This window comes from Macrosteles quadrilineatus, unplaced genomic scaffold (assembly GCF_028750875.1).
Source record: "Macrosteles quadrilineatus isolate MER2022 unplaced genomic scaffold, UCM_ALF_1.0 Scaffold_9__3_contigs__length_116548681, whole genome shotgun sequence".
Classification (NCBI taxonomy): domain Eukaryota; kingdom Metazoa; phylum Arthropoda; class Insecta; order Hemiptera; family Cicadellidae; genus Macrosteles; species Macrosteles quadrilineatus.
The window spans coordinates 71,554,071-71,578,295 of record NW_026542602.1 but is presented as its reverse complement, the minus strand read 5'-3'; the positions used below and the strand labels follow the sequence as shown (position 1 = coordinate 71,578,295).

Genomic DNA, 24,225 nt, shown 5'->3' with positions numbered 1-24,225 from the left:
GGTTTACGTATATTTTGACTTATCACAAAAAAAGCCATTACAATTAAATTTTCCTCTTTGAACTTAATTTTTTTTGTGCATTGATTCTGGAGAAAATCCAGCCAGTAGTCATGATTTTTCCAGTTTAATACCCTCTAGACCTTTTCAGCCCAGGATCAACACTGTTTGGGTTAACTGCCTCTCTGCCTGGATAAAAATAGAGATTGGTGAGCCTAGATAAATTAATGTATAACTGATTGAAAATTAATCTAAAGATTTTCCTTCCCTCCTTTTCTTTTCCTTTTTTCCTTTTTTTTCCTTTTTTTTGTTTGATATGAACATGCTTCTGAAGATGAGCTGTACCTAATAAGTTTGAAACATGAAAAGCATTAAATGAATATTTTAACACCTTCTGGTAAATACCAAGTAGATTTTAATCTATAATTGAAAAAGATGTATTAATACTTTATGTATTAATAGTGTGTGTATTTTGTCCCACCTAATACGTCTATAAAACAAAAGGATTCTTCCTATTATCAAAACACTTTGAATTTCACCTCCTTTTTATAACTTGAGCACAGAGGATGCATTTCATTACCAAGTAAAGTGATATGACCTTAAAAATAGATAACACGGGGTTTTCAATGAAACAAGAAAATTCAACTCACAAGATTCTGATATATATTTCAGAATTATACTAAATAAGTACTAAACATAAAAATTGACAAGTAAAACACAGTTTTCAAATTTTACACCAAATTTGAACAGAACATTCTTTAGCACCGGAAATTAATACAGTTTAACTAACATAATTAGAAAATAACAAGTAATATCATTCAGAATTCTTTAACTAATAAATGTGTGATGCATGTTTTCGCTTGTCAATAAATACAAAACAAAGGCGAGAAAGTTTGTAGAATGTTTTAGTGTAAATGCGATGACAAAATGTATTGTTGATGTTGTCCTTAACAGAAGCAATAAAACAAAGTGAACCGCCAAACCTCGGTACCAAGGTACGTCATACTGCGGTTCAGTCGACATCATTGATTGAGCCAAACACAGCAAGAACAATACAGATTGTAGTGGCACAAGAAAACTGAAATACTTTCAACATTCGACACGAGCGACAATATATAGCACTAAACAAAGAACACAGACTATACAAAGCAACACGATTACAGCCATAGGCTTATAGCGCAGCTAATTCTTCTAGAAAGATTCATAATACAAAAAATAATATTGCTAAAAACATCGAAGGAAGTTTGGAGAGATCATACCTCGTAGAGTCGGGCGAACTAAAATACTTTTGTACTCATAGGTTTGAAAAGAGGGTATACAAATTTTGAATTTTACTTGATGAGGCCTTTAGCTTTGAACAAGTCGCGCATGAGGTTTTTAAGGTATTTGATCTCCCGTCCCAGTTCCGTTAGTTCTGCCTTGAGTTGATCGTTTTTCTGTAGAAGCTGCTTTTCTTCCCCTAGGATCTCTTCTATCTCTTGTTTCTTCTTCATTCGATACCTCGTGGCAGCGTTCTTATTCTGCTCTTTTTTCCTGAGCTTCTTCTCTTCCGGTGGTGTGCGGGAGTAAGGTTTTGTCACTCTCCTTCTCTTAGGAACCCTGACATCTGATGTAGATGGCATTGTCCACTCAGGATCGCTGCAAGCAAAAGAATAAACTTATCTTCTTGTTTCATAACTTTAATTTGTTTAAACATCGAAACCTTATACAGCCTAGATATTGTAATTGGAATAGGCAAATAACACAAAAATGCCACCAGTAAAAAAACAAAAAAAAACACACAATTAAGACAAACTCAACCATTTTGACTTATTTGATAAAAATAATGTTAATATCCTCGAACATTTTATTTTCCCAGTTTGTAATTTTATCATCATTTCCAAGCTTTTCTGCAGTAAAAGGCTCTATTTATGAAATTATTTTTAATTTCAATACTGAAACAAGAAATGTAGTAGGCCTACAGTATTTTTTTATAGGCCTTGGTTGAGGTTTCCTCATGTTAAGAACTTTTATGAATATAGCATTTCTGATTCTAACTCTGAGGTATTGAGTTGACTACTTAGCCTACTTGAGTACTGGACTTTTTCGACCACAGAGAAGTAAGGTACAGAGGAAACATTCAGTAGTACACTAAATTCCAACGCCCTTCTTGCCCAAATGTACTAAAAATGCTCACGGTCAAGGAAGACCCTGTGCCCTTGCAATTAAAGTTTCCGCACAGAGCTTGCCGTGTGCCTCTTCCTTACTCACCACAAGTATATTTTCAGCGCAACATACCAGAGCTGAGAGCGCATGGTTGTCCCTTAAGCGTGTTTCCTTCGTACCTTACTTCTCTGGGAGTGGACTAAATACTCAACTCATCACATAAACAATAAACTTGTCCTCACCTGTAGCCGCTGTCGGAGGTGGATGGTGCAGGGCTGGACACTGACTCACTCTCACACTGTGAGTCGACCGGCGACTCCACTAACGACTCCACCCTCATCCTGACCAGCTCGTCCAGCTCGTGGGGTTGCATCTCCTGCAGCATGGTGAATACGAGGTCCTCACTCCGCGGACTGTCCGGGGGCGTCAGGGCGTCCTGCAGCAACTCCTGCATCAGCATCGGCTGCTCCATCTGCTGAGGAACTATGTACTGGATGGGGTTTATCACCAACGTTTGGTTGTGAGGTTTCATAGCGACCACTTCGATTCCAGGTGCAGTTGGCTTCATTGCAATGTCCATGGGAGAAGGGATGATTGTTTGCTTCACGTCCATGGGGGAGGGGATGGTGGTGTGTTTCCCGATGTCCATAGGGGAGATGCAGTTCATCTGGGGTTTCATCGCGATGTCCATGTTGTTGATAGGCTTCATTCCGGGGTTGATCATGTCCAAGTTTACCAATGGGGGCGGCAGGTCTTCAAAAATCGGGAGGTCGATCTTCTCCTCCAACCAGTCCGGGAACGGTTCTTCTGTAACAATAAATGAAGAAAAAATTAATAACTATATTCAGTAAGTAAATGATAGTAACTGTAAAGTATTTAGAATTTACAAGTACAGCAATAACTAATACCCCCGCCGCAGCAAACCTGCAGACTAAGCGAATTTCAACTCATCTTATTACATTTTTGCTCAAATATTTCCATAAATAAGACATATTTTTATTCCCTATTTAAATAACATTAGATTTAACGAGTGCTTAAGTTTGCTGCTACGGGGAAGGTAAAAAGTGTTTTTTGACCATACGTCATAGGATGAAATAAATAAATTTGCCAAATTTGATCAATATGTATCCATAAACAAGTAAACTACAACAATTTTCATTTTCTCCATAAGAATAACATGGGAATTTTAAATTACACTATTTTTTAATTTTCTCCGTGACCGTTAGGCATACAACAGTGCTTTAATATACTAAATTATTTCTTTTTTAAGCTCTACAAAACGGTCTAAAAAGAAGTTGCAAAATATTTTATTTTTAGGGTCAAAAATGGGAAAACCCCATTTTTACCCCATAAAACCCCCCATAAACCCCCGTTCCCATAGTCCGATCATGCTGGTTCGCGAACTCGTTCGAATAAACGTAGGTTTACACGTTTATACCAAATTTCATCGAAATCGGATCATTTTTGCTCGAGTTATCGCGCTAACGGACACATATATAAATATATATGAATTTGAACGATTAGTGTTTTTGGCCTCTGGGGACATCAAAATGAAAAAGTAAATCGGTCCGGCGCCCAGGTCTTACCATGAGACCTACGGTAATAGCTACTTCCCTATAGGGAAATTCGCTAAAAATGTTCTATATGTTTTGGAACAAGTGTAAATAAAGACTAGTTACCATATTATTGAATCTAAAATATTTTAGTCCACTTGAATTGTTTGGTTCTGCTGATACAAAATCTAGATATTGTAAAGGAGGGTAGACTTGGCGAGCTGGATTGATGACCTATGGTTAGGGCTTGCAAGCTAGGAGGCATGCTCTAGGTATTTATGTAAACTCTGAGGGTCTTCAGTAGAGGTTTATTTCAATAAATAGGCCACTCTAGGTTGCGGAAAGGGTCAGTTGGCCAAGCCAGGGTATCTTTCCTGATATGGATTTCCATCGGAGGTTTGGTAAGTTACTCTTGCCTTAGAGTTAAGTACTCTCCCTGGAGATTGTAATGGGAAGTTTTGATTAAAAGGGATTTACAATAAAAGTTTTAAGCCTTTGGGTTCTAATTACCTAAAGTGAATATTAATTGGTGGTGAAGCCAGTTAGGAAAGTAAATTCATTTGGGAGATATTTTGAGTTTTAGTCTGAGCTGCCTCCAGGATGCTTCTTTTAGTTGGTCGAATAGTTTAGCTACATCTAATCAGTCGTGGAGCAAACCCATCTAGTGGTTCTACAAGTTAATTAAAATAAATTATAAGATTTAATAGAATTAAAGGTTTTAATACTGTACGTAGCAATTATCTTAAAAGCCTTTGTCTCGGAAAATGTAAATATGTTGCAAGGTGTAAAAATATAACAAACTAGAAATATTGTTTTGTTAGTTCACAAATAGCTAATAAAAGTAATTTAAAAGCGCTGTATTCATGTTTTATTTCCTTTAAATGTTGATTCCAAGTCTAAAGGTAAAGTAGAATCTCCCGTATTTGGCCTCAGAATAATAGTCATGCAATATCTCTGACAGAATTTTTTTTGTTTCCTTCACTTTAAATTAGTTCTTTTTCTATCCTCTTTTTTGGCTCCTCTAATCATCCAACATTCTCTGGGTTCAAAACACAGTGTAATCTTCCACTGAACGGATATGAGTTGTTGTCCTGTGTACTGACTGTTTCTCAAATAAATAATGTTTCACATTATTACTACGGTCAACTTAGAGTTGTACTCTCACAACATTTATGAAGGAAAATTCCAAGGACTTCAACACTTCATTTTGAAGCAGATTGAGAGCTTAACCACAAGCTTTGTACGAATAAAACAATACGCTCCATCTATTTTCAGCAAACCCTAAATATTCTGCGACAAGCTGCAACCATTGACACCCTTGCTGTCAAATTTACTAACTATAAATACGGAGAGGGAAGTAAATACTGTTTAGAATTATCTACAAGATCAAAGCAATTTTTACCACGCCACGCGGCTTAGTTTACAAACAAGATAAGAGATGCGGGCAGAGTTGCCTCGTGTCCCGGCAGTAGCTAGATTCAGGTGAAATCTCGCTCACCTTGGTGGGAAGGACGACATTAACTAACCTACCCACACCTAGTCATAACTGTAACACGCAACTTGTCTGCGCTTTCAACTATCACACATTTCTTGACATGATTGTTTGGTGGAACTTAACAACATTTTGTAATTGTTTACCCCTAGCACTGGTACACTGGTAACAGAGTAGGGACTGAGATGGTTTGAAACTGGATCCTGGTGTCATTTTTGTCATTGGAATCAGTCTTAACTTAGTTAGAACAAAGTTAAGAAATCATCTAACTCACAGTTAACCTTTTTTATTGATGTTCTTTGGTCCAGGATCAAAATGGTATCAGATTAACTGTTTCCATCTGTAATCCTAATTTTGATGGATTGAGCAACCGGTTTCAAGGTAATAACCTCATCATCAGGCTCTTGTCTTTCTTGCGAGATCGTCGAGTTTTAGAAACATACAAAGATACTAACATTTGAATAAATAAAACACGAGACATATTGACAGACAATTAACAAAAATTCGGTAACTAGTTCCACACACGAAGCATCACGGGCAGACGTTTAGTCATGACAAAACATTAAATTTCATCAAAATCAGATAATTTTTGCTTGAGTTATCGTGCTAACAGAAATATATATATATGAATTTGAATGGATGGCGTTTTTGACCTCTAGGAACATCAAAGCGAAAAAGAAAATCAGTCCCGGGTCCAGGTCTTACCATGAGTACTACGGTAATAGCTTAATCCCTATATGGGAAATTCACTAATATGGCTACTACTTGAATGCGACAATGAGACATGTATTTAATTTGTATAAAAGTATATATTTCATTTGCCTATTGGGTCTGATGATGATTGGAGTGTCCAATTGAAATCGATTACCACTTACCATCTTTTATATGTATTTACTGTCTTATGAGTCAACAGTATATGTGTAAATATATTATTGCAGTACCGGTACTTGTTATTTGATATATATTTGTAGCCTACTTTACATGTATTTCATGGAAGTGTATGTGTAGGCCTAATACTTACCTAAAGATTTAAAAAAAATTTAATAAAAAAAAAATATATTTTTAGAATAAGTCAAACTTAATACCTACTCATTTTGTTTAGCTTAATGGGTCATTTTCAATACTTTTTTCAGAAACTTACTGATGTATACATAAGTGTAACACATTTCATATGTAAAAAATATTCTTCAACAAATTTTGGGGGTTCAACAAATTTTCGAACACAGCCTCAAAGAGCGCATCAAGTGCGATTATCAGGCACACAAATAATCTACACCAATTCTACATAGTCAATTGGAAATGTCCAACAAGGTCAACTTTATTTTCCATGTAAAGCTTATATAAAGAAAGTGTTAACCAAATTAACAGTTGCATTTGCAAAGTTTGACAATATCTTGAAATCGTAGATATTTCAAGTAATTGACTTGCTTCCTTTTAAGTAAATATGGGTCAAAAAGTATTCACAAAACTAGATGTATCAACACTTGTATTAACTCAAACATTCATCTTACAAACATGTTCATTATAGCAATATACAGTTTTTTGCACAATAATAACCATACTGACTTAAATTTTAAATAAGTTAATTTAAATTAAAACCTTTTTTTAATGATACTGGCTTATTATTTTGATTCCTCCACTAAGATTTTTTATCAATTGGCCAATATAATCCATTTTTCTTAGCTTTTCACAGAGCTTGGAGCTTCTCTTCTCTAATCTAATCTGCTTAAAAAAAAAAAAAAAAAAAAAAAAACTGGACTATATCTGGAAAATGATGTGTTTTTCTTTTGTAGGTAAAAGTTGGGGAGCGAGCTGGTATAGTGGTTAGAGCATGGGACTTCGGTCCCTGAGGTCCTGGGTTAAATCCTGCCATATCACCAATGGCATTTCAGTGATATTGCCGCAACCCCTAGGTCTAGCCTAAAGTAATGTGAAAAACAATCCCAAGCTCAAGCCAAGCGTCATAATTTTTTTTAACTAGGAAAAAATAAGCCTTTATAAGTTCTTTAGTTGATAAACAACACCGTTTTCTAGTCAAATTGTACCTTACTTCTTTGGTTATTTACTTTATTTAGTTTGTTATACATACATATTTATTTATTTCAACCAACGTGAACTTACAATTAATGGCCTACAATTCTTGAAGACTGGATTCATCAATTAGGACAAAATACGTTATGTTTGTTTCAGCTGTTATTATTTCTTGTTAGATATTTATTTATTTGTTGAGTGTTTGTAATCAGAAAGTATATACTCATGTTAAATAATTTTAGAAAATTCCTTACATCTTTACACTTCTTCTTTTTTTCATTTAATTTATTTTTTACAGTTGTTTTTCAATATTTAAAATGTTTATAATCATGTTAAATAGTTATAAGCCAAATTTGTTACTGTTTACGAAGTAGGAAATATATTTTTGTACAGTTAAAAGTTCACACTGACTCAAGATCAATATAAGGATGGAAAAGACAATTAGCTATTATAAGAAAGGCTGCAGACAAGCCTTTTTATAAGGCTTATTAAGTTTTTATATTGTAAATTCATTGTATATATGTGCTGTACCAAGTAATAAATAAAATAAATCAAAAAAATGTATAATTTGACCTGTCACTGCACGTAAATGCAAAAAGACCAATCTAATCTTAAGTCTTACGAGCTTCAAAATTTACAATGGGATGAGAAGTCTACTTGTGTTAGTTAGTCTATGGTATGTCTTTACATTTTTATCCAAATGCTTAATTTGTGACACAAAAGCTGAATGTTTACAGCTGTTATGCTAAGCAAATTATTTTATGCCAAAAGCTAGTTTAGAATCTTAGTGTCGGCTACTAGACTTTTTAAAAATTAAAACTTAATTTCTAAAAAACCGGGACCCTAAACTAAATTTATGGCTTCGACATTCCCTAGTTCTCAAAATTATCTTTCTTTCAACACAAAAATCATGAAAATCCGTCAAGTGGTTGATTCAGAATCGTGAAATAAAAAAACACTGTTTCGTTTTAATATTATAGATGTACACTGTATTTAAAATTTGATGGGCTCAAAAGTTTATTTTAACCTAAATACAGTATTAATTTCCAACCACGTGAAAACGACATTGTGCGTGTAGTCTGCAATTTTAATGATAAATGCAGCCAGGCAAACGCAGCTTGCGTTTCAGTTTTCTTAGTGACAACTACGCACAATCAGAGAGGAATAGTACAAAAGTTTATTTTCAGCTGTCCCATTTCACCACCTGGAACTATGTTGTAAACCCTGGAAACTGGACACCAAAATCCAGTGACACTAGAGTGGTCGGGCCAAAACCAACACGATCATCTAGGCCATGGTATTGCACGTGTTTGATAGAGGTTTTGCAAAAACCTTAAACGTTTAGAATTGTTGGGAGGTGATAGACGTTTGTCACTGGATTTTCATAGGAAGCTTCCTAACAAATGTCTGAAGTTGAGTAAATTAAGTGTTTGACTCATGTTCTCTTAAAAATACAAAATGTTTGATATAGGTACCAAATTGTTTCAGTAATTATGAACACTAGTTGTTTAACAGGGTGATAGTGTATACTGTACAGCTTATTTTAATGGATGTATGTTTGTTAATTAATGTATTTGCTATCCGTTAAAAACTAATGATTTTATCTACTTGTAAACTCAGAAAATCTATGATAAGAATCAATAAAAGGTAACTCAAGGAGTACCGTTAAACAAACAGTTAACTAAGTGAATTTTAATTTTCCTAACTGGATTTTTACTAAAATATTCCCTAAAAATTGTATTTATAATATCCGTAACCAACCTAATTAAATACAACCCTTCGACTATTTTAAGATTGTGCCTTTAGGAAAGTGTTACTAATTTTATTTCGGGAAGTGTCTCATCAAGACCTTTTATTTAAGTATGCAGTTGATGGGTGTGCAGCTAATTTTCTCAAAAGAATATATCCCCTATTCGCTTTATTGATTTAGGATAGTCTCACTTTACTTAGCATTAGTATTTATTGTTTTTTGTCAGATTGTAACAAGATAACCCCTGGAGATTAGGAAAACATTGTGTACTTTACCTTCATTATTTCAATATTCACAAAGTTTCTCATGAGAAATACAATTATTTTAGACCAAGCCAGAAGAGTTACGACATATTTAAAGTAAAGAAAGTTTAAAGGTAGATTTTAAGTATTCAGCTAAACTTATGTGACAGCTGCCAGTGGGTGTTGCTGTAATATAGTTGGTAGAATAAGTTACAGAAACAGAACCATTCAACAATCAGAAAAATGGAAATGCCATCATACAGGTCTCAAAACATGGAAAATGTTTTGATCATTTAGTTGGGCCATCTCAAATTACTACGATGTGAAGGATATTGGGGCAAGTGTAACATTTCAAGCATAATGCAAATTAAAAATAGGCCTACTTATATCCCAATGACCTTTTTAGTGATAAATAGTTTTACTACTGATTAGATTTAAAACAATTAATTTCAAATTTAAATCACATAGCCAAGAGTAATTTTTATATCCATTAAAAATCTCTCTGAAAATAAACTAAAAAACTACCCATTAAAAATACACATTTAAAAAACAAAAATACCAATCCGAATAGGTTTTGATATTAAATTGCTTGTTTGGATGTAACAACAGTTTAATGCCAGAATCATAGTTCCAGTTTAGATAGATAGTAAGCTCATGGGAATTTCAAATCTTAGACACCCTGTACATGCTACGGAGAGAAAGTGGTCCAAGGAAAACAACCAGTCTAGTGTAGGTCGCAGTTTACTTCCTCAATTTGACTTCCTCCAACTTGAAATCAAGCATAACTGAATCTAAAAGCAAATAAAATAACGTGCAAGTCTGTTCAGACTAGTGTCAATTAAATGGATTTAATCAGTAAGGTAATGTAAATTGTATTGTTTTGTTATGAATTATTGTCTGGGTATATGAGTGGTTATAGAGCTGGCCTTCCAATCTGATAATCACTGGTTCAATTCCAAGAGGGATCATTACTGGACCTAGATGTCATTTGTCATTGGGCTATCTATTATCTAACAATGGATATTTTTTATGTTTTGAAAGGGAACGGTCCAATCCCTGGTCATGGTGACAAAATCTAATAACTGACAAGGATTTGGATCATTCCCTTTAAACTTTTATTTTACAAATTTGGTTCCAAATGTCCACTCTGTGAACATTATTTAAAATAATTTATAACCAATCATCTGAAAGAGGGTTGAAAACACTTTTAGGTTTCCTTAGAGGAAAATTAATACAAACACTCTCAATGTGACCAACTGTCAATGTTTTCTTAACTTATCTCCCAAGCAGACTTTGATCTGTTTAATGTTCTGATCCCATATTATGAACGGTCATTGATCTAGGCTTTTCTCATCGGCTATGTCATTTGATTTTGAACGGTTTCTCTTTAAAAGTTTAGGGGGTGGATTTACAAATTAATTATTATTTATACCGTTTTAAATTTAAACGCCTAAAAAAATTAAATGTTTTATGTGTCGTGTGCAAACAAACAAAACAGTTAGAGCAATGTCAGCTAAATGTTTAAAATATCAGAAGACTAAATTGCGATTAACCATCGATCTATAACTATCATATAGAGGATACAGTCCCTCTTGGTAATTAAGACACTCAATAATAATATAAACTTTTGACAATTCAAAATAAAACCTCAGTCCTTAGAGAATCTCTTAATATTCCAAAGTTTTACCATGCATTATACACTCGGTATTTCAAAGTCCAAGCAGAGGGCAGGCTGATTTGGAACATGTAAACTTAAATTTAAAACACATACCGTAATTTAATTTAGTAAATGATTTTGTTACCAACTAAAAAATAATCTGTTGTTTGTTGTAAAGTAACCAAAATAAGTTGTTTAATTGTAACGTTCCGTCACCATACATGATACAGTAGTATATTTAAAAAATGAACTCTTTGTAGCTACAATGGTTTATTTTTCCCCTGATAAATCAAACCTCTAAATAATTCCAAACTCTTGATAACGCAAATTGATTTGCTTGGACCACTTGTTTCGGAGTGTGAAGAGTCTATTGTATGTCTAAAGGCCCGTTTTGCCAGAAGCGTCTGGTGCGTCCGACGCTCAGCGATGATCGCTAGAGCGATAATCGCTCAGCGTCTATAGCTCGTGCCTGTTTTGCCAGAAGCGTCTGTTCCTTGCGATTATTTTATCACTGATCAGTAAGTGGTTTACTTTGGTGGCAAAAGGAGTGTTTCTGGAAATGACCTGTAAAAAGCAAATAGTAAAGTATTGGTTAGCTGAGGAATTAGAAGATGATGAGATACCTATTAGAAATGTTGTGCAAACCTTGGGAAGAAGTGCGTACTATGTTTTTTAAGAGGCCTGAAGAGGGATATTTTAAATTGTTAATTGAAAATCAATTAAAAATTGACTTAACAGTCGTGTGCTGAAATGGTTTCAATCGGTTTTTCATCTTCTTCACTATTGAATCCCCACTTTAATTGTGACATGTCACTAAACTTGAAAACACAACTTATTTAAGGAAACAAAAGTTAAGTCAACAACTAAACACGTGCTTATTCCAGTAATAATCGCTAGCGACTGCGTCTCCGTCTGCTCCAGGAGCAGTGGTCCGCGTCAGACGCTAGCGTCTCAGTTACAGACGCTGGCGGCTGTAGCGATAGACGCTTCTGGCAAAATAGACTAACCTAAAACAATGCAAAGCAGTGGGCAGCGATTGACGCGGAGCGATAGACGCTGAGCGTCAGACGCACGAGACGCTTCTGGCAAAACGGGCCTTTAGAATTGTTAAGGTGTAGCAACCAGGCCTAGATGATGGGGTTTGACCTTAATTTTGCACTCACTTACAGCTTCGGTCAATTAATTGAGAGGTAGCCAACCTCTTAAAGAAAAAATATACATAAAAAATACACATTTCTATTCAAATTACTGATGATTTTTTTGGTTGATAGTTTAACATAAAGCTTGTTGGCATCACCTTACTTCTGTACATATATAAGTAAATTTTTTATTTCCATATTTTAATACAAATGCCTATTCCAGTTTATTTTTTATTGAATTTCTATAGTTTGTAATTGTTGTTACACGTCATGGTTTTGTTCTTAGTAAGGTTAAAAATATTTCTTCCATCAGTAAATGACTTCTGTTTCTTTTAAAGTGCTTAATATTTGACTAAATTACAAATTTGTTTTTATGTCGCTACACTCAGTTAATTTGTTAGCATAATATGTAATGAATATTGGTATATTTTTCTTTAAATTCTCAAAATAATTTTTGAAGGCTTTATCAGTCTACTTCGCAAGAATCAATGTGGTTTTTAGTATATAATTAATTTGTCCAAGAATCTGCAAGACTTGGATTAAGCTTTCAAATCTCTAATCAATATACTGTACTATTTTTTGTAACGAAGAATCAATGTAAAACTGTGTGGCATGCAGTTGAATTTATAAGACTTTGAGTTGATTTGAGTGTTAGCAGCATGTCATAAAATGGGCATAATGGTAATTACTCATAGGTAAGACGATTTTATAAATTGATATTATAATCCAAAATATTAACATCTGATGGTGGCATAAACAATGTTTTGTATACACAATTTTTCTGATTCAAAAGATGTCATAAACTGCTTAGCTAAAAATATAATTTCAAGTTAACAGAAACTTGTAAAAACACACCAATTAACACTATTAAGCTATCTCTGATATTTCCAAAATAGTTCTAGATAGTAGTAATGATCTTTGAGTCACATTTTAAAAATCAGGAATACAGGAACCATTTTATCACTTAACAACTGATAAAAACCAGTCACAGGAAAATATTTACTGTGATATTAGCTTGATGTGAGGCTTTAGCTTTCTAGAAATTTTATGAGATGTTTAATTTTTAGAAGAAAAAATTACTAAAACTAATATTTTGTGTGGTTTTAAGTTTTGCTTTTACAGTGTACTATGTATTTTTCAATTTACAAATTCCAAATGTACTTATTGTATCAATTAGCTTATTAATTTTTGTTTATCAACCTCCTAACTTCCCCATCTCACTTAGATGAATGCAAATATTGTGACTTTCAATAAATATAATGTACAAAGTCAATGGTAAGTATCGATATTACTATCAACTTAAACCAGACAGTCAGCCAATATTTCTTGAATGACTAATAGAGAGTCAATTATTTGCTTTCATCGAACAATAATGGGTTTTAAAGTGTGTAATTCTAGCATCAAGGTTAATAAAGTAGAGGCAAGGAATGTTAAATGTTTTAATCTCATCAGCATATTTTCCATTAACATTGACAATGATTTACAATCAATATTTGTCAAAGCAAAAGTATGAATAAAATTCTTTCATTGTAGAACAATAACACAGTTCTACTTTGGAAATATTTTGTTTTTGTTTTTTTACCACAATACAAATTGACAGATGATTGGTTGAGTGAACTGATGTGGGAGGGGAATAATTGAGTAGAGGATTAGAACAAATCCATTTTGAATCAATATTTTTGCATCACCTAATGATGTATAAAAACAGATCATCTTAGATCATTGGTAAAACCAGAACCACATCCTTTCAGGAAGAAGAAAATCCACTTGTTTGGTTAAATTCTTAACGGATGATGACTTCATGTAAGCTATGAGAAGATTGTATGTTCCTCTATAAATAACAATGAAAGGGGGCGTGCAATGAAATTGGTATGGAAATTAAATTAAATCACCAAAGCTTCTAAATAAAAATGGTAAGTATACTCAAAAAACTCCACTGATTTTTCGGTAGTTATTAACTACAGTACTTCTTCTACAAATTTAAAACCAGTAGTGAACTACAGACAGCCACAAGACGAGCTACATCATCTAGTATTACTGAGGTGTTATTTATGTTGTTTTCGAGTACTGCACATGTAACAAAAAATATGTCTCCACGTGAAACTTGAGTAATAAAGATTAATGCCATCATAAGAGAGTGGTTCAATTATTATCATCTACTCATCAGTGCGTTGAAATCAGTTGTTGAATCCTGAGAAAATCTCTAAGCTTTTAATGGCTAGAAACCTTTGACTATTGACACAAAGACGTAGACATCCCATCCCCATGTTTAAAATGTCCTCAGTATTTAAATAAAAATCTTCGTTGTTAATGTGAGCCACTGACAGGTTGTAAATTGCTGATTGCTGTGGAATACTCAAACTTTTTTACCAAGTCAAATGGAAAGCCTTATTGTAAGCAAAAGCAACTTTTATAGCCCATCAACTCTGTCGACTACAAAACGTAAGGCAGAAAATAAAATATTAGACACTAGCGCATTCTGTGACTGGCTCACTCAACTATATTCTTTTTAATAATGGCGACAGCTGGTCTATATATAGATGTGATGTCAACTTCAGTATCCAATAGTCAATGCTTGAAACTAAGTTCAGTTTTCATCGATTATTAGTATTTCATAAGTCTTTTAGCTGAAGATCTTCATTGAAAAAAAAAACAAACAGCTTGAGCCCGTTTCATAATAAACTACAAGTTACAAGCTGTCACTTGTAATTTGTAATTTCCATTAGATTGGCATTGGGCAATCAGCTGATTTACTAATAATATAAGTTTGTAGTTTATTATAGGCCCCTGATCTAACTGCAACAAATCTAAAAAGCCTTCATAAACATCTTGGTTTAATAATCAGAGCATTGCAATTTGATCCTCAGAGAGGAGACCAGACACTGGAGATTGACACTAGATTACTATAGGAGACCAGACAGGTGAAGAAAACCCACTCTCAGAACTGAAAACATTTTTATCAGCAAGATAACCATCCACAACCCTACCAAATTAGGAACCAGTTGGGCAGATGCTACAAAAACTTTGCGAAAAACATCTCCACATACGAGTGATCTGATAATCTAATGGAGTCAGTATAATGACGAATGTTTATCTTAACTGTCACAACAGCCATGAACTGTAAACTGTCCAGTGGTTTGCCGTCGTGTTTTGAGGTTAATAGTCTCATTGATACAAAGCTTTGGCTGTCTGCAACGATACCATGATAGCTCACAAAATCTGCTGTTCTCCCACATAAAACATCTTGTGTTGTTTATCAATTCAATCGTTTTGTAACAAGGTTAAAATGCACCCGCCGCAGCAAACCTGCAGACTAAGCGAATTTCCATTTGCCTGATTTGATTTACACTAAAATATTTCCTAAAAAATGTCAGAATTATTTTCTGTTTGGATAAAATTAGGTTTAATGGGTAATTTTAGGTTTGCGGCTACAGTGATGGTTATAAAGCGAGTTCTTAGTAAAATAATAGTTTAGTATGAAATTAAAAAGTTTGCTAAACTTGATCAAAATATATCCAAACAAAAAACAAACTCCAATATATAACAAACTAACTAAAACAGTTTACTTATTCATTCCTTATATGAACAGGATGGGAATTTTAAATTTACTCTGTAACTATTTAGTGTACAATAATGTTTATTATACAATAGGCCTACATAACTGTGGTATTTGTTTTGTTGGTTCTCTTGGCTCTACAAAATGGTTCAGAAAGAAATAGCAAAATATTATGTTTTGATGATCACAAGGAGAGATCCCCATTTTTTACCTCATAAACCCCTGTTCCAGGCGTTTTATTAGTTTGTTGCTGTATGACTTGGAAAGTGTGTTAAAAACTTTATATTATTTTTAATCATGTTTTGTGTTCATTCTGCTACTTACAATTTTTTTGTTTTTTTTTCCTCCGGATTCAAACACTAATAAATATAAATTATGGTAGTAATATTATTTATTCACCAGGTTGGTTAAAAATGGTTATCATAAAACGTTTAACACAATTATGTGACGACAATTTAGACGGTAAAGGAACATATGAAAATGATTACTTTCTTGTTTTAGTTAACACCTAATCAGAACAACTTAAAGATACATTTTTTAATCATGGGTGAAGAAAATTTTGTTAAAAACAATTACGCTCATTTTGAATAAGAAGAAATTTTAATTAGTTACAAATCAACATTCTGGCAGGATTATTTTTAATTTGTTTAATGGAAAAACATATAGAATTAAGAATAGAAAGATTGTAACTCCCAAAGATTGGAGAGAAAAACTATGTGGAAGACTGAGAAAAAAAGGAAACCTTTATTAGTTTTACCTCTTGAAATTATTATGTAGCAGATAAACTGTGGGAACTTAGGTGTCAAAATAAGGGAAAATTTTGAAAAATAACCTATACCAAAAAAACCTAAAATAACTTTAAAGAAACAATGATACCACACAAAAATTGACCATTCCGACACTTAAACAACTACCTACCAAAATAAGGCGGAGACATAATCTGCGGCACATACATATCTGGGTAGAACGACTCTTGATAGCCGAGGGCGAACATAACACAAAAAAATAACCTACTTGTCTCTATTATCAGACTTTTCGAACAGGTGGGATTGGAAAAAGTTTGAAAAAACGTTCTACACAGCGAAACTCGCCGTTCACCTTCTTTTCACGAGTTTCTGCGAGTTGAAGATAATAAGATGATTCCACATGAAAAGGTACTCGGGCGTCATACTACAAAGTCGCAACATTTGCACACATCTAGTACACGGTACACGGAGACACTACGACACTACACTGTGACTGGTCGGCTGGTGGTCTGGTCACACACTGACACTAGGTAGAAAGAGGCAGACCAGTGGACTTCCCCCCCTCTCACTATCACTGACCCATATCAATCACACTGGCAATTGCTGTTTGACACCACTTGGCTATATTTAACTCACATTTTACAAGAAATTCATTGATTGTTGATACAGTAATTATAGTATGTAGGTAAATTGATAGAATGGTTATTTTTTGGCACGTAACATACAGTGCTTACAAGATGTATGTATGTACAAGTGATTTGTCATGAATAAAATCGTCCTTTTATCAGCTGTTTCTTTCCTATTAGATTTGAATACATTTTAAAATATCAATAAAAATAGGATATATTATATCAAATGTAATAATAAAATTCAACAGAAAAGTAATGTTGTGTTATGTACCCAGGGCTATATTGTCACATTCCAGTAATAGTTTAAAACGTCACTAACTTTGTAATAGGCCTTTCTAATAAACAAGCAACAAATTAAAATTACTTTATTTTATATTCTTTAATGGCTTTTCAAATGTAATATTTTTGAGTTTGAATAATTTTATCAGTGTGCAGAAATTAAGTATTTAAATCCTATAAATTAATACTTTGGTAATCATTTTTGAAAATAACAAATCAAATAAATATTCTTGCAATTAATTTTGTTTGGCTTGAATTTTTTTAAGAATTACACTAGTAAAAAACTTGTATATATTGCTAAAATAAGTGAATATGATAAGGTAAAAAATCCTTTGCTTAATGTTTGATGATAATTTAAAACAACACATATTGTTATTTTCTATAAATTGTCATATTTTATCCAAGCAATGTGTAAAGAAATTTGTTAAGACAATGTGTGCCTTGATTATAAGATTTAATGTGGCAACTGAGGTGTTTCATAAAGGGTGATTATGTTTGTAGTAAAAAAAACATAGACCCAAGAGAGAACATACAAATAAGAAAATAAAGAGATAAATAAAACAATATTCTAGATATATTATTAGATATTTAATATAGTTAAAAAATTGTTGTCTATTTTATTAAATCTATATAAAGAATGTGAAATAAATCCAACCAATGTTAAAGGAGGGCACCAAGGTCTTACGTAAATATGTATTTTATCTTTACAACTCACATAACATAATACGTATGAAAGAATCATAACACCTAAATCTTTAAGATTGTGGCATCTTTTAAAATAATTGTCAACAGGGCAAAACCACAAAATTGACAAACGTTGGTTGTGGTTCATTCCTGCTTGTTTTATTTCAATTTTTTTTATAATGATTTAACAAAACTAGCTTTATTTCGATGATTTACTTACCCCCCAATATTTTTGTATTTTCTAAACGTATGTTCAAAATGTGAAGTACAGCAGATAATTGAGCTTTAGTGAACATTACAATGAGTTCTATAGCTATAATAATCACCAATGTCATCATAGTGACTAATATCAAATATAAGCAAAATTGATCTTCGCAACAATGACTATTTTAATGATTTAATATAATTATGGGTATTTATGTTGCAATTTTTTCTCTCTTGTTAACAGAAAATCAAAATTTTATCAAAGCTGGGTAATTTTTACTTGAGTTATTTGAGCTAACAACTTATATGAATTAGATCATAATGTAATTTTGGCCTTTGGAGAAACCAAAACAAAAGTAAATCGGTCCCGCGTCCAGCTCAAAATTCAAACCTCACAAAATTTCTTGAACACTAAGGCCTCTCATCAATCTCCAAACCACAGTGATTGCAGTGATTGTTTTCCTGTGACTGGTTGTCATTATTTTTCGATGGATGGAATAGTATTAGAAATTTTTTGAAAAGTGACTCAATGATCTCTATTATTCCCTATGGGATTCACTACAACTGATCAACTAAAGGCCCAAACATAGCAGATCTAAACTTGACTGCAGTACCTTCTTGTCTATACTCCGATTATCGAAAGAAAGTGTCTAGCAGAGTGGTCGCGTGGCCACTGAGTTTAAGTACAAACATTCTATTTCACAAACTTGTGGAAACATAAAACAGAAGTTTAGAAATTTCCAAAAGAGGGTGATTAAAAAGGCAGTCAGGCACGTTTTTAGTACTAGTACAGGTTTTAAACATTTTGTATCTTATTTCGATGAATTAAAGTTTTTTGTTAAATTTGTAAAAACACGTTTTTCATGGAGTTCAACGTTTCTAAAATGGAACGTTTGTTTTTGTTTGTACTCAAACTCGGTCAGCATGCGGCCACTCCGCCAGACACTTGACAGAGATGAGATTATCTTTTGATAATCGGAGTATAGTAGCACTCATTTTTTTAGTTATACTCGCAAAGATAATTTTAGAGATCAAAGGGTTAAAAATAAAAAAAATTATGAACAAAAAGTATTTCAAAATAAATATTTTCATTTTTTTTCATACATTTCTAGTAAAAAAAAAAAAAACTAAACATAATTTCCTTAAGCAAATCCTAACGAAAATAGAATGATACCTAATAAAGAAACTACTGTTGAAACCATTAATGATCTCCATAATATGCAAAACGTGTCGAGAGCTAGGAGGCAGAACCTTGACATAATTAATAATGACTAGATTAACCACTCGGATTGGTCGTTTACTCCGACGGGTGGCCCTGACAAATGCACCCGGAATCACTAAAATAATTTCATCACGATAGTTTGCGACAAACGTTATATAATCTCATATATGATTGGTGCAAAAGCAATAAATATGTGATTTCCTCTTTGATAGTGACACTAAGGATTCAATGTTATGTATTCACTATTCAGTCAGATTTGTTTAGGCCTATTGCTTCACGTTATTAAGTTGCTTTCATTTTATCAAGCCCACCACGGAATTCTGCATTTTTATCATTGAAGTCCAGTATAGACGGATGCAAAATTTGGACCAGGCCCCCATAAAAATTTTGTCTTCCCCCTATAAGGTTTGATATCATACATGACCAAAAACGATAAAATTGATTCAATGTCAAGTTATTAACTCATCACTACTAGAAATGAATACAATTGAACACTATTGGAGAAAATTGACAATGATAATTTCAAAGGATGCAAACAATTATAGGGTCTCTAGGGTATAAATATAACACAATATCACACCAATTGGTTGAGTAGCAAAATTTTGAATTTTATAAGATAAAACCTAGTTATTAAGGAAACATAGTTTAACACCCCCTTCCAGAAAATTTAAAATTAGCAAAAATCCAAAATAAGTTTTTAAAATCATTAAAAAGGGTTTTAATTAATTCAGCATTTTCCTCCATTGATTGTTCTATGTTTTCTTTTACTGTACTTTAATTTACATTGATATGTTAATTATCTGGGCTTATTGTTTAGAGAAAATAAATTTTATGATAATTCATTTTTATATATTTTTTTTAATCGTACTTAAATGTATCAATCACTAGTTTTAGCAATTTGGACGAGAAAACTAGACACTATTCCTATATTATTATGAAATATAGGATAATATGATGATGAATATGAATAAGAGATATGAGATATGGCATAGGAGTGACAATCTGCTACTGACCGAGATCAATTAATTGTTTAACTACAATCATTAATTGAAAACTCCCAATGATCAATGAGAGCTAAGTATTCAAACTCCAATAACATTTATTTATATAAATTGTAATAAGAAGAATCGAAAGCAGCAATTTTCTGATTTTTTTATCATGTACCATGTGCCGTTTGGAGTGTTCAAATACTGGCATTATTAACATCTGGGTACCATAAATCTACTAAGTATTGAATAATACATATATTTCATTACATACAGGCAAAAAAGCTGATTCCCAGGCAAAATTTAAGTTAACTCAAAATAATTTTTCTATAACTAAATATGTATTGCTTTAAAAAATTATCATTTGTCAAAAAAACATTGGTTGATTGAATTACATTGCATGTTCAGTGTTTTATTTTACTTTATTTATGAACGGAGAATGTTTTATTGAGCACGTTTATTTATAGTAAGCCCTTACTGATCCCGACCCCATGAATACGCCCTTGGCCATGTGATAGCAGTTTGAAACAAACGTAATGGTATTATAAATTTTAAACAGCTATAATTGAAATTATAAACTTCGATTTTCATTGCGTAGATGTGGAGAAGCATGCAGTTGTTCCTAACAACACAGAATGTAACACCGGGCACTTAAATCCGTTGTCACGAAGTGATAATATTGCCTGTCATAACCAAAAGCCTAATACCTAGCACATCACTAAACATGTTTTCGGCTTTACAAAATTCTTTGGTTGTATTCAAAGAAGCAAACCATCTGAGAGCAAGACCTAGTATAACCTTAACACAGTGTTAAGTATAAAGTTATCGCAAGACAACTTTTATTTCAATTTGTTTACCAGCAACGTTTTCTTAAGCCTACAATAATGTTATAAGCACAAGACAAGCTTTAAATGCATAAATCCCCTTGAATAAGATTAGATGATTTGACAGTTTGAAGACACCTTAACTGATTTGTATGATTAAAAAAATAACTTCAAAAGCTAGACAAAACCATTAAAAATGCTGTTGTCACCTTGAAACATATGTAGGGTAAATTTAAGTAGGTAAACTATTTTTAAAGAAGAGTATAATTTGTTTGAAATCCTTGCTCATGTCCTAAGGCTACAAAATCATTACAAGCAAATAAATTAATTAACAAGCAGCTAATTTTGAATGCAACATAACCTACAAAAAATTCCATAGGAAGGAGAAAGTAAGAAAAAATCAGATGTCAGCTACAATAGAAACACTGTCTGCCATCTTGATTTTTCAGTTGCTCTGAAGATGGCAACATAGATTGCCAAAATATATTACCATCATTGTAACATGTATATCGTATGTAAAGTGTTCTATGGCAGAGTTTATGTTTTTTATTTTAGTGTATACCAAAAACATGTTGTGCAAAATGATTATAAAAAGTTAATAGAGATTAAGAGTTTAGTGACAGTTAAGTTTCGCCTAATTATTTTAGTTAGGAAAATAAATCTGTTGAGTTGTAAAATTAATTGGGAACATTGACTATATACTAATTATTGTATTGAGAATACATAATCAATGGTACAGTAGGAACAACTGGGCTGACAATACAAGCTCCTTCAAGAAGAGAGAAGAAATAAGCTCAACACATCTGTATTGCAGAGGCAGTCTGCTCTCAGCAGGAACCATGCATCTATTCTGTTCAATCAACAATTCGATCAACTTAAGTCGAAAAGGTAACATCAGCAACTAGTAATGAATCAAACTTCATGAAGTAATATAACAGAATACAAAGAACAAAAATCAAAACCTCACATGGATAAATAAAGAAGTTAAACCATAAAACAAAACTGAAATTAAGAAATCTTGGAAGACCCATATCATGTCTACACCATTTATAAAGACAAAATGGACCAGTAAAAGTTGAAGAAGTATACAATTCAAAAACAAGACATCTTCTAATCGTTTTGACATTTTAGATAGTGTATATTTCTCCAGTTTCTATTTTATTTTCCTTCAAAAATAAAAACCCCCGAACAATCTAAGATGAAAACCTATTTTACCAAGAATATAATCATGCACAGAACTGTAAATGACATGGAATCATATTGCAAAATGATAGAATACCCCAGAACTACAAGATGAGACAGTAATAACACAACACCAAATGCATATCCTTGTTTTAAACTTGTTTGGGAAAGGTAGGGGAAAGTGAAACATGAAGAGCTTATATAGTTAAACATATTTTTTATTCAATAACATACTCTGGCCGTAGTGAAGTCCATGGTAGAAGCGCTGTTGGATTCTCCATGTCTCATACGCCTCAGCTGCTCAGTAGCTTCGGACGATTGGCAGAACTAGATGTCACACTACACTGTGTGTAGGCTAAGAATTTAGTCACATATTCCACAACCTGCTTGGTTGTTTTAAATATGTTTCCATCACCAAGAAATTTGGTAGAATCAGAGATTATGTGAAAATATCTTTCAAACTTTAATATTAGGCTTATTGCTCTCAATTATATTCTGTCAAAAATTATATTTTATGTATGCATATTTTTGAGACACCAGTAATCTTTTTCTCAAGAAAATTATTATTTACAAAGCAATAACATTACATAATTTAAATATTGTTTATAAATATTTCTCATTGAGAATTATATTCACTCTTTTTTAACTCATCAGCATTAAACAATGCTGAAGCTTCTTTTAAACATCAAATAGCTTTCCGTGTGAGAAAGACTTTTTAAACAATGTTTCACTTTGATTTTGGACTAAATTGTCTCTTGAAGTTTCTTAACTCTAAGGGAGGAAAGGGGGAGTCTATCAAATATCTTTTTGCACAGCAAAATCTCTCAAAGGTACAGTTGGATGGTAAGCGAATCGTGAAATTAGGTTGTTGAAAACAGATGGCAAAAGTGGCAAAATAAAGTGCCTCTCTTCACACTGGTGACTATTAGATAATCAAATGGTGAAGACGGCAAAATGAACAAACCGTGCCATTTCACACTGGTGACTATTGCATAATCAAATGGTGAAGATGGCAAAACGGACAAAAAGAGGCCTTCTCTTCACACTGGTGACTATTCCATAATCAAATGGTGAAGACGGCAAGCAATGCGACCAACAAAACTAATTTAGAACAACACAGTACGATCCAGCATGCGTAGAGTAATTCAAGACTGACAAGTATCCACACTGGTGAATCTCTAATGACCAAAATGTACAGAGTGGCTTAAGACTAGACAGTCTTACCACTCTACCTTCATCAAACAATGAGAAACTAATGAGACAAAGTCTCTTACACTAAACTCTACTACATGCATCAATTTGTGGACTGTCACATATGTTATGGTATACTTGTAATGTCATTCTAATAAAATAAAAAAACAATAAAAATTGTATTAATTAAAAATAATTTGAATACTTGACCAACTGAAATGTGTGAACTAGAGCTGTCAAGGCTCAGATAACAACGCAAAGAAAAACTGTGATTCACTTTGAGATGATAAATTAAAAATCAAATAAAGTTAAAAATTTATAAAAACTCATTTTGCTTGAAAAAAGATATTTGACTTTAAATGAAGAACTACCAAAAGTTCAATACATGTATTTTAGCGAGTCACCTCGCCATGTAAAAAAGTACAAAAATATCAAAAAACACAATACTGAATCATAATACACAGTTTTTCAAATATACACGAGTGAGTGGACTTGAAGCGCTAGAGACCCATACCTCGTCCGTAGTGCATCTGCACCTGCCTCCTATGGTGCACATGGTGCGGATGGTGTGTATGGTGGTGATGGTGACGATGGCAACGGTGGACGGGACTTGCTTTGCTCCTCATTTGATCCGTTGGCAGCACTTGCATCATCATAACTGACTTACTCTCTCCGTCCGCTTGTTTATATACATGTAGATAACACCTTATCATGGG

The 24,225-nt window shown here is 32.9% G+C and overlaps 1 protein-coding gene across 3 annotated transcripts in view; it reads right to left on the bottom strand.

The window, feature by feature from the left end:
* Positions 1 to 637: 637 nt before the first annotated feature.
* The window catches only part of LOC129003913 (cyclic AMP-dependent transcription factor ATF-4-like), a 39,793-nt gene continuing 16,205 nt past the window's right edge, over positions 638 to 24,225 (bottom strand). Inside the window, exons 1-3 of one of the 3 annotated variants that reach the window (XM_054432252.1) lie at positions 24,024 to 24,191; positions 2,385 to 2,949; positions 638 to 1,635 (exon numbers count right to left, since the gene is read on the bottom strand). In XM_054432252.1, the coding sequence (XP_054288227.1) occupies positions 1,329 to 1,635; positions 2,385 to 2,949; positions 24,024 to 24,165 (1,014 nt within the window). In that variant the 5' untranslated portion in view covers positions 24,166 to 24,191 and the 3' untranslated portion in view covers positions 638 to 1,328. Of the gene's footprint in view, positions 1,636 to 2,384; positions 2,950 to 16,480; positions 16,829 to 24,023; positions 24,192 to 24,225 lie in introns of those variants that run through there. The other 2 variants (XM_054432254.1, XM_054432253.1) reach the window with 2 other exon arrangements.